The sequence below is a fragment of the Malus sylvestris genome, chromosome 3 (assembly GCF_916048215.2).
Source record: "Malus sylvestris chromosome 3, drMalSylv7.2, whole genome shotgun sequence".
NCBI lineage: Eukaryota > Viridiplantae > Streptophyta > Magnoliopsida > Rosales > Rosaceae > Malus > Malus sylvestris.
In genome coordinates, this window is record NC_062262.1 from 17437311 (window position 1) to 17449442 (window position 12132).

Genomic DNA, 12132 nt, shown 5'->3' on the forward strand with positions numbered 1-12132 from the left:
GTAATTACTTTACAAAGACCGATGCCAAGTGATCCTATTTAAGTGCCGATGGTTTGATACAAACCCAAATAGGCAGGGAAGTGTTAAAAGAGATCATGGATTACTATTAGTGAACACTACCAAATTTTGGTACGATGACGGCCCTTACATCTTAGCAAACATGGCAAAACAAATTTTGTATCTTGAAAACCCTAAAGCCGAGAGGGGTTGGAAAGTTGTTCAGAAGATGGATCATAGGAAAGTGTATGCTATACCAGAACAAGACCCAACTGACGATGACATCGACAAAGTAACTGACCAACGACTAGAATCTTCGATGGAAATTGGTGCAAAAACACTCCGAGATACTAATCTTATCCAAGAACTATTTCAGATAGAAGGAGTATCTTCAATCGAAATACCGATTCAATCAATCACAATTGACCTCGGTAATCTTTCGCACTACGATGGTCCAGTGCGCACAAATGACGATGGTGACGTACATATCGATGATAATGAGGAATGGGACATTGAAAATGATGATATCAACAAAAGTGAAAGTTATTATAGTTCGGATGAAGATTAATGCAATTTATTTGTAATTTTTATTGTAAAATACATTAAATGGTTAATGCATTTTATATGTGAATTACTTTGTAAATACATTTGTTTTATTAGTATTTTACAATAAATTGTAATCAAAATTCTGCCAAAAAAAAAAGTCTATCTTTTGACCAAAAAAAGAACAAAAACAAAATTCAGACATTTGCGGGACGAATATCTATATTTCGTCTCGCAAAGGATATTTGCGTAACGAAACCTAGTATTCGTCGCACAAGTGTCTGAAAATAAAGGCGCCTTTTTTCGTGGAAATTTTTGAAAAATCCCGACAAAGCATCTTCTTCCTCCCCTCACTTCTCTCTTCTTCCTCCGATACCCTTTCTCTCCCGACGCCACTGTAGCCCCTCTTTCCATCGCTGACCTCGCCTCGCCTGCAATTGCACTCCGGCCATCATGTCTTCATCTCAAGAGGTAATTTCGTCTTAATTTGCATTCACTTTTCTTCGAATTTTAGGTTTTGTTTGCTTCCAATTTTAAATTAGGGTTCTTGATTTTAAATTAGGCGTTAGAATTGGGCAGTGGGTTGCAATTAGGGTTCTTAAATTAGGGTTCTTGAAAATCATACTGATACACGGATGAAGAATTCGGAGCTGAGCAAGTATTGCCTTTGTTTTGTATCTTCATAAATTAGAACTATAAATTGTTTTGGTTGATATTTATGTTCATAGTTCTTCTCTAAAGTACATGATTTGGAGAATTCTTTTGCAAACATCACACACACACACACACTCTCTCTCTCTCTCTCTCTCTCTCTCTCTCTCTCTCTCTCTCTCTCTCTGTGAGCTCCTACTCAGATCCAGGTATGTGTCTGCTTCAATCTCTAAAGCTTCTACTTCATCTGTTTGAAGTAGCTTAGGGTTTCGAGATGAAGCTTTTACTTGAGTTTGGTCTCTCAAAAATGAAGAGAAAAGCTTAAAATATGAAACAATATGTACATATTTCTGGGTTTAATGGCTTTTACTATAGTTTTTAGCTAATGATTCTATGTTTAAGGCTTAAGCTGGAGAGCAAAATTTGGTTGGTGAGAAAACTAAAGAAAGAAGGAAACAGATTGTAGTTTTATGATTGGTTTCAAACTTGACGTGTATGTTCGTGTTTCCATTTCCGATTAATCTTAGAATAAATGAATATAATCGAGAAAAAGAATTTACCAAGATTAACTTTTGATGACAAAATGGCTATCTTGGGCAGGTTTTTTGAAACAGCAGTTAAAATGTTCCACTAAAGCAGTTACCTGTGTAGTTTTTCAATATTTCAGCTCCATTATTCTGCAAGTGGTTAGGATTAGGATAGGTCCAAGGTTCAATTCCCTCCAATGAAAACGGTAAAAAAAAAATCCATTTCAGCCTTAAGTATAAATGGCAACTGATGGGGGTGACTTTATTTTCTGACGGTTTGGATATAACAGACAGTGATTATGGTGGTGGTTCATAGTTGTTCTCCAAAGTACATGGTTTATAGGTCAAGTGTTAGTGATAGTTGTTCAGTTAGCATGCCTTATACATGAACTCTTTCTTTCTATTGTTGGTTTATGGGTGCTCCTCTCAATGTCTATGTGTATATTTATTTGTTTGTGCCTTATAGAGCCAAGTACGGGGGATGTAATGTAATGCTTATTAACTATTGAAGAAGTTGTAGTTAGTAGCCGGACTTGCACCAATAAACATATGCTAAGATATGCTCTCCGTGTATGGATTTTACATATTTCATTTATGTCTAATTGTATAAGTATGATTTTAACTCCGCCTGTGTAAGTTTATCTTACATTGCCGGTCCTAAGCCCGGATAAAGGAGGAGGGGGAGGGCGTCAGGTAGTCGACAGCTGGCACTCCTAGTTTACGTCGAATCCTTATGAAAATGAATCCAGAACGAAATCGCGCTAAAGCTAGGGCGTCACCCGTAAGTGGCGCGCCGTGTGGCCCAAGCACAATGATAAGTGAGCAAGGGTCGCTGTATCTCCATCGGCACCCGGATGCAGTGTTAAATGAGCAAGGGGGCCATAGAAACTTCTTTTCGAACGACTCCACTCAAAACTGTTTAGGAGCATATGCTCCTATCAACTTTACACAGGACACACAAAAGAAGTACTTTGATCCTATTAGACGGGGGAGGTTGAAGAAGCTAGGACAGAAGGGTAGAGTTCAAGAGAGTAGAATGCGTTTAGGAACGTGAAATATAGGAACCCTAACGGGAAAATCCATGGAAGTAGTGGAAGTTATGGTGAGGAGAAGGATAAATATTATATGCCTACAAGAAACTAAGTGGGTTGGTCTTAAGGCAAAGGATCTAGAAAACTCAGGGTTTAAACTCTGGTATTCGGGCACAAATAGAACGAGAAACGGTGTTGGCATCATCGTGGACAAGACCTTGACACAAGATGTTGTAGATGTCAAGAGGGTAGGAGATAGAATCATGGCAATCAAGATTGTAATAGGACAAGAACTCATCAATGTGATTAGTGCGTACGCACCTTAAGTAGGGTTGGATATGAGTTCGAAGGAGAAATTTTGGAAAAACCTTGGAGACTTGGTGCAAGGAATTGCTCAGACGGAGAAGTTATTTATAGGAGGAGATTTAAATGGACACGTGGGCAAGGAGACAGGCAACTATAGAGGTTTTCATGGTGGCCATGGTTTTGGAGAGAGAAACGAGGATGGGGAAGCTATCTTGGATTTTGCAATGGCATATGATCTCTTCTTAGCCAACATTTTCTTTAAGAAGAGAGAAGAACATGTGATCACCTACAAGAGTGGGTCGTCAAAAACACAAATAGATTTTCTTCTAATGAGGAAAGGGGATCGTATAACTTGTAAGGATTGCAAAGTTATACCGGGAGAGAGCTTGGCTAATCAACATCGCTTGTTGGTGATGGATGTACATATCAAAAGAGTGAGAAAAAAGAACAAGACTTGGAAGTGCCCAAGGACTAGATGGTGGAATCTAAAAGGAGAAAAACAAGCAATTTTCAAAGAGAAAGTAATCACCCAGTGTGTGTGGGATAGAGAGGGGGAAGCTAGCCAAAGGTGGGATTCCATGGCTAGTTGTATCTGAAATGTAGCAAAAGAGGTATTATGAGAGTCCAAGGGCTTTGCTCCACACCAAAAGGAATCTTGGTGGTGGAATGAGGAGGTACAAACAAAGGTGAAGGCTAAGAAGGAATGTTGTAAAGCCTTATACAAGAATAGGACCGATGAAAATGGTGAAAGGTATAGAAGAGCGAAGCAAGAGGCGAAGAAAGCTGTGAGAGAAGCTAAGTTAGTGGCTTATGACGATATGTATAAGCGACTAGATACCAAAGAAGGAGAGTTGGATATTTATAAACTAGCTAGAGCAAGGGAAAAGAAGAAAAGGGATCTAAACCAAGTGAGGTGCATCAAGGATGAGGATATAAAGGTTCTTGTTACAGAGAACGCGGTCAAAGACAGATGGAGAGGTTATTTTCATAATCTTTTCAATGAAGGACATGAAATAAGTACTTCTTTAGGGGAGTTGAGTAACTCAGAAGAGTGTAGAAACTACTCCTTTTATCGTTGAATCAGGAAGGAAGAAGTGGTTGTAGCTTTGAAGAAGATGAAGCATAGAAAAGCAGTGGGCCCAGATGATATACCGATCAAAGTGTGGAAAGTCTTGGAAGAGACAGGTATAGCATGGCTCACTGACCTTTTCAATAAGATTTTGAAAACGAAGAAGATGCCAAATGAGTGGCGAAAGAGTACTTTAGTGCCTATCTACAAGAATAAGGGCGACGTACAAAATTGCATGAACTATAGGGGTATTAAGCTAATGAGTCATACAATGAAGCTCTGGGAGAGCGTCATTGAGCATAGATTGAGGCAAGAGACACGGGTTTCAGACAACCAATTTGGGTTCATGCCAAGACGCTCAACCATGGAGGCAACCTATCTCTTACGAAGATTGATAGAAAGATATAGAGAGGGGAAAAAGGATTTACACATGGTCTTTATAGATTTGGAAAAAGCGTATGATAGGGTCCCAAGAGACATTCTCTGAAGGATTTTAGAGAAGAAATGAGTACGAGTAGCATATATCCAAGCTATAAAGGATATGTATGAAGAGCAAAAACTGCCGTAAGAACTTATGAAGAACAAACCGAAAGCTTCCCCATAACTATAGGATTACCTCAAGGCTCATCCTTAAGTCCTTACCTTTTTGCGTTGGTAATGGATGAGTTAACAGGACATATTCAAGATGATATTCCTTGGTGTATGCTTTTCGCAGACGATATAGTGTTGATAGATGAAACTCATGAAGGGGTAAATGTGAAGCTTAACCTTTGGAGAGAAGTGTTAGAATCTAAAGGTCTTCGCCTAAGCCGATCAAAGACAGAATATATGGAGTGCAAGTTCAGTGCAAATGGAGGCCAAAATGAGTTAGGGGTGAGGATCGGAGATCAGGAAATACCAAAGAGCGACTGCTTTCGCTACCTAGGATCTATCTTGCAAAAGAACGGAGAATTAGATGGAGATCTCAACCATAGAATACAAGCTGGATGGATGAAGTGAAAGAGTGCATCCGGCGTGTTGTGTGACCGCCGTATGCCACTGAAGCTCAAGGGAAAATTTTATAGGACGGCAATAAGGTCGGCGATGCTGTATGGCACAGAATGTTGAGTGGTGAAGCATCAACACGTACACAAAATGGGTGTAGCGGAGATAAAGATGCTTCGTTGGATGTGTGGGCACATGAGAAAGGATAAGATTAGGAATGAGGATATCCAAGGTAAAGTAGGAGTAGCCGAAATTGTAGGAAAGCTGAGAGAAAATCGGTTATGGTGGTTTGGACATGTGCAAAGAAAGCCCACTGACGCTCGACTACGGGATAGAGGTTCAGGGCCGAAGGGGTAGAAGAAGACCTAGGAAAATTTTGGAAGAGACTCTAACGGAGGACATGACACAAGACCGAGCACAATGGCGTTCTAAGATTCATATAGCCGACCCCACTCAGTGACTTGGATTTTTCAAGTCTCTAACCGAGAAGTTTTCCTCACTCGAGAAATTAAGGGAACACTACCTCAACCTACATGCTTCACTCACAAAGCTTCAACAAAAGAAAAATTTTAATAACTTAGTGAAGAAGGCTTTGGTGTATTTAACACAATACGTTGAAATGAAGCAAAGCTTATTTATTGATATCTCCGATAAGTTACAAATATGTACATATACATGAGTCAAAATAAACAAACAAGAGGGGGCCTTCATAAAGGTTGCTTAGGAGAAGTCTCAGCAGTCGGTAGAGCCTCAGAAAGAGAAGGCACCGGAGGGTGATCACTCGAAGCCTCAGTACTGGATAGAACCCTAGAAGGAAGAGGCATCGGAGGCTGATCATTTGAAGCTTCATTACGCGGTACAGCCCCAGAAGACGAAGGCAATAAATGCCTTTGGAACAAACCCACAAACCTCTGATGATCAAGTAAAATCTGACCATCAGATTCCTTCACCTGGTCAAGCTTCCTCTTCATATTTGTAGCATAGTCATGTGCGAGCCTGTGCAACTGTTTATTCTCATGCTTGAGCCCTCTAATCTCCTGCTTGAGACTCATCACTTCAGCCGCCAATGATTCAACTTGGCGGGTTCGAGCAAATGGCGTTGGGCCATATTCGACACAGAACCTGCACACTGAACACTGAAAGCCAGAGAATCCTTAACAGCCAACTCATCAGACCATTTGGAAAGAAGTCTGTTATCTTTGGGAGTGGGAATGTTCCTGGCTACCACCGTAGTGGTCATATCATTCCTCATCACGGAATCCCCAACGGTAAGAGGACTAGTATGGGATAAGAAGGATGGGCACCATATGTTGTCTGGAGAGGGCACGGCTGCCTCTTCACCAAGGTTCAAGTCAAAACGACGGTTGGAAGGGCCAGACATTTTCAAAGGTGTTGAAGAGAGAAGAGGTCGGACAAATCAAGATCTTAGAAGTGCAAGAATAGAGCTTCTACTGGTGGAGATTCAAGTGTGCTTTGGAACTTAATGCCAGCCTCTATAAAAATCTGCACTCGATGGAGCTTCAGAAATCGAAGAGGCGCCTGCTCAAAAATCGATGAGGCGTTTGCTTTCTCAAAAGCTGGGCTGCTCAAAGACCACGAGGGCCGATCTCAGAGATCGAAGAGGCGTTTGCTTTCTCAAAAGCTGGGCTACTCAAAGACCACGAAGGCTGATCTCAAAAATCGAAGAGGCGCTTGCTTTCTCAAAAGCTAGGCTGCTCAGAAACCACGAAGGCTGATCTCAGAAATCGAAGAGGCACCTGCTTTCTCAGCCTTGTCAGCACCTGTCACATGCACACTCAGCTTTGTGGAAATTACGGGCAATCTGTCGAACATTTCTGGTGAAGTACACATGAATCTTTCTGTTCAATCATCCACTTTCCACACGCAACATCAGCTCATGGATACCACAGATAACTTTGCCAAAGATCTCTGACAAAGTTTAGACACGTGAAGCTTGCAGCTCCCACTACATCGCTATGACCAAGAAGGGAAAAGAATAGCAAAGAAATAGCACTAACAAAGTTTAGACACATAAATTTTGAAGGTTTAACTACCATATTATTACCCACAAGGGTAAAGAAACAGCACCACTGCTGGATAATTGGAAAGTCTCTGTGTGTCAACCTCTATGCTCCGTGGCAAGGTAGACTAGCAAAAATACCCAACCTTTACTCACATTCGAGAAAACACTCCCAACAAGATTGCTTGCTCCAAAATTGAAGAGGCACCGCCCTCTGAATCTCAAGAGCCAGACTCCCAATAGGATTACTTTCTCAAAAATTGAAAAGACACCGCTCTCTGAATTTCAAGAGCCAGACTCCCAGCAGGATTGCTTTCTCAAAAATCGAAGAGGCACCGTTCTCCAAATCTCGAGAGCCAAATCCCCAACAGGATCGCTTGTTCGAAAACTGAAGAGGTATCGCTTTCTCAACTTCGAGAGCCAGATCTCATTGGATAAAGCTTGTCTGTAATCTTCACACGCAACATTAGCTTTCCAGATGCCACAGACCACTTTTTCAAAGTGCTCTGACAGAGTTAAAACACGTGAAGCTGGCAGCTCCCACTACAGTGCTATGACCAAGAAGGGTAAAGGAATAGCATTACTACTTGTTGTTAGGGAGACTCCTACATATGTCGATCTCCATCCTTAACGAACAGGCAGACCTGCAGAAATGCTCAACCCTTCCTCATATTTGAGAGGGCACTCCCAACGAAGCCTCTCGAAATACTCAGCTTTCTTTCCCCCCGATAATACCTCTGCAAACAAGCTACACCAGAGCAAGAATATCTCATATCATCATGGTAAAAAGCAAGAGCATCCCATATCATGCTTTTTCCTTGTCTTTTCCTTTGGCCTTGTTCTTACCTACAAGACAAAGAGAAAGAAAGCAATCAGTCAGCACTTGGAATCAAGTTTCCAGTCAGGAACTGACTGCCTGGAACCCCTTACCTGATTACTTACCTGGCATTGCTTTCGAGTACTCATCTTCAACATCTTATGCTTCCAGAGAAGATACCACATCTGCCTGAGGAATAGATAGGGCAAGTGAGAAGGATACAAGGAAGCATGTGGAGACAAGCGTAACAGAACACGTGCCGATACTTCCACTACTTTGTCAACAGCAAAAGTATCCCATATCAGTAGGGTCGAACGTACTTTAGATTTGATGGACTTGTTTTGACCCTCAAATTCTTCAGTCAGCCTTATACTCTTGAGGTAACCAGAAAACCCTTCAGCCCAGTTCAAGAATAAGCCTGTGGAAAGTTACTTCTTCAAAAGAAAAAGTATCTCATATCATCTTTTCTCCTCTTCTTCTCTTTATCCTTCATGCTACCTGCAAGATAAGGAAAATGAGAACAATCAGCCGGAACTCGAAATCAAACTTCTGATTTGGGACTGATTGCTTGGAGCTCTGATTGCTTACCTTGTATGTCACCTCTTTCAGCAGATCCCCTAGCTCGGCGACTTGGGGGACTCCTACTACATGGTTTGTATCGCGCTTGACCAAGCCTGAAACTACAAGTAAGCTTCAAGTGAAATTGATACATTACCTTGTGCATCTCCACTAGTTAAAGATACCACCCATGGACGGAGGAAGAGTACTTCTAGAGAAGATGCCACATCTACCTATGAGACAGATAAGGCAAGTGAAGACGATACCACACTTCGGTACTTAGAAGTTTTGTGATTACTCAGCGGCTTGGATCTTGCAAGTCCCCAACCGAGGAGCTTCCCCTCCAACCAAAAGGCCAATCACTGAGCGACACGTGTCGACATCAAAAGCCAATCATAGCGCGACACGTGTCAACATTGGAAGTCAATCACAACACGACACGTGTCAATGTCAGAACAAGGCTAGAAACTCTCTTCTATAAAAGGAGATTATTCTCTCAAAATATTTCCTAATGTCATTTGTACTAGATCATTCACTTGTACCCATTAAAGGAGAGCTTGAACCTATGTACTTGTGTAAACCCTTCACAATTAATGAGAACTCTACTCCGTGGACGTAGCCAATATGGGTAAACCACATACATCTTGTGTTTGCTCTTCTGTCTCCATCCTTTTACATACTTATCCACACTAATTACCGAAGCAATCTAGCGAAGGTCACAAACTTAATACTTTCTGTTGTACCAAAGTCCTCACTAATTTTGTGCATCAACAATCCTTAAGTCCTTACCTTTTTGCATTGGTAATGGATGAGTTAACAGGACATATTCAAGATGTTATTCCTTGGTGTATGCTTTATGCAGACGATATAGGGTTGATAGATGAAACTCAGAAAGGGGTAAATGTGAAGCTTAACCTTTGGAGAGAAGTGTTGGAATCTAAAGGTCTTCGCCTAAGCCGATCATAGAGAGAATATATGGAATTCAAGCGGGATGGATGAAGTGGAAGAGTGCATCCGGCGTGTTGTGTGACCGTCGTATGCCACTGAAGCTCAAGGGAAAATTTTATAGGACGGCAATAAGGTCGGCGATGCTGTATGGCACAGATGTTAGGCGGTGAAGCATCAACACGTACACAAAATAGGTGTAGCGGAGATGAGGATGCTTCGTTGGAGGTGTGGGCTCACGAGAAAGGATAAGATTAGGAATGAGTGGGTTGGACATGTGCAAAAAAGGCCTATTGACGCTCCAGTTCGAAGATGTGACTACGGGACAGAGGTTCAGGGCCGAAAGGGTAAAGGAAGACCCAGGAAAACTTTGGAAGAGACCCTAAGAAAAGACTTAGAGTACTTGGATCTAACGGAGGACATGACATAAAACTGAGCGCAATGGCGTTCTAGGATTCACATAGTCGACCCCACTTAGTGGGAAAAGGCTTTGTTGTTGTTGTTGTATAAGTATGATTTTCATACGCCATTGTTTTACATATTTCATTGCTTACCGAATTAGGATAGTGAGTTAGATTTAGGGTTGTAATGGTTTATTTCCAATTTTGTAGATGTCACAGCTCATTAGAAGCCAGAAGGCGATGACGACTACACCTCGTCCGACGATTACACCTACTACTGACGCCACTGCTCCGGCAGAAATGGACCATAGACCGGTGAATCCGGTTGACCCAGTAAGTACTCCAGTCCCACAGGCACCGGCATCTTCAACTTCTTCGATGGCGTTACCCATTAGAGCTCGACGTGCTCACCGGCGCCCCTGCACTCCGGAACAGATGTCGCCATCGGGATCCACAACCGATGCCTCAGGTCCACAACCAGGTATACTATCCTAATTTACTCCCTCATTCCCATGTTAACTTAGTTTTGTTATTTTAGGTTCAGTTTGTTAAGTTATGTCATTTAAGTATTATAAAGTTATTTTATATATTTTGTTTGTTGTTGTCATCGTTTGTGATCATTGTGTTAGATATATATATTGTTTATGTTATTTTCAGGGTTTTGGGAAATGTTTTAATTATAGGGAGGTTCTGCCAAAATGTTGGTAGGATTTATTATTAGTTTTGGGTTAACGTTAATTTTTCATTTGTTTGCAGCCAAGAAAAACACCTAGGGACCTTGTCGGCAATTGAAGACAGCGAAGGTCACCTGGGTGACCAACGATCGTATCACAATCGGATACGATGAGCAACATCGGGCAGCACCAACGGTGGAGCAGCATAGTGCATTGGTCCACGACATTGGGCACGTCGTGCAGACCTTGTACCCTATGCGGTGGAAGTCTTGGAAGGCGATGCCGGAGGAGGTGAAGAACACAGTGCACAATCATTTGTCGGCAAGTATCATTGCCTTTTTAATGCTTTTCATGTAAAATTTATATATTTATATTTATTAATGTCTTTTATTACTAATACTTTCGTAATATTTGTTACATTGCAGACAACCTACAATTTCGATAACATCAACGAGGAAATGTTGGCGTACCTCAATCAACTCTTCTCTGAACGTTACAAGCACTAGAAGAGTGACCTGCACCAGTATTTCGAGTTGTTTGATGATCCGCATGTCGCTCTCAAGGAAGGTTGCTCGAAGGAGTTCGAGGACCGAGAAGATAGTTGGGTTTGGCTCTTTGGTCATTTTCAGGAGCTAGGTTATGTGGTGCGTTTTTAAATAGGATTTCTTTCTTCTTCTTTTTTTAATTTTTACTAATGTTTATTACTTTTTTTTTATTTTCTTTAAATATTATAGCTAATACGTTTATTTTGTGTATAACAGAAGAAGGCGAAGGCAAACAAGATCAATCAGGAGAAGAAGACTATTCTCCACCATTCGGATTCGAGGCCTTTCTCATATAGGATGAAGGCGCAACGGAAGGTATATATTAAAGCTTCCAATTTTAAAATGTCACTAACAATTTTTATTATATTTTTTGTTTCCATACTAACATTTTCTTTATTTTTATTCTATTTCAAGGGGGTTCAAAATTCCTGGAGATCGACATCTTTGCTGACTTTTATGTTCGGCCCGAGGATGAGTTGATCGAGTCCCTTCATGTAATTAATTTCTTATGCATTAAAGATTTATACTAATTATTTCAAATTGTTTGCTATTAATATTTCATGTTTTATTTCACAAGCGATTATGGTGGAGAAGGGTCAGTCGGTCCTTCAGGTGTCTGCCTCCCAGCTTCCTCCGGACACGCCGATCGAGTATGTGGATCCCCTTGAGGATGTGGGGTTTTACATCTTTACAGAGACGTTGGACCAGACTTTTGGTCAGAGGCCAGGGACATATTGTCGGGGGATGGGAAATACCAGGTAGCAGGAAAATGGAGCTTCTTCATCCTCGCAGTCAAAGGGCGACGTTATAGCTTTGACAGATGAAGTCGCTGGCCTGAGGAGTGCGCTCACATCATACAAGACTCATATGTCATTGATTATACAGGCCCTCAGTTCCTTCGGGATCCGTCTCCCCTATTTTTCTGCACCACCGCCATTAGAACCCCTCCACGTTAGGCATACATAGCAATTAGACTTGTCAACCTCCGATCCCGTCCCCAACCCCACCCCCTTCCAACAGCAAGATTACCAAGCACCTCAGAACGATTTACCCATAGATTATGC

General features: G+C 41.5%; 1 protein-coding gene across 1 annotated transcript; it reads left to right on the plus strand.

Annotated features, from left to right (window-relative positions):
• Positions 1-830: 830 nt before the first annotated feature.
• LOC126614218 (uncharacterized) lies at positions 831-10843 on the plus strand. Its single transcript, XM_050281810.1, has 3 exons — positions 831-1011; positions 10060-10330; positions 10606-10843. The coding sequence occupies exons 1-3, from the start codon at positions 994-996 to the stop codon at positions 10620-10622; spliced, it is 306 nt and encodes a 101-aa protein (XP_050137767.1). The 5' UTR covers positions 831-993; the 3' UTR covers positions 10623-10843.
• The last annotated feature ends 1289 nt before the right edge of the window (positions 10844-12132 follow it).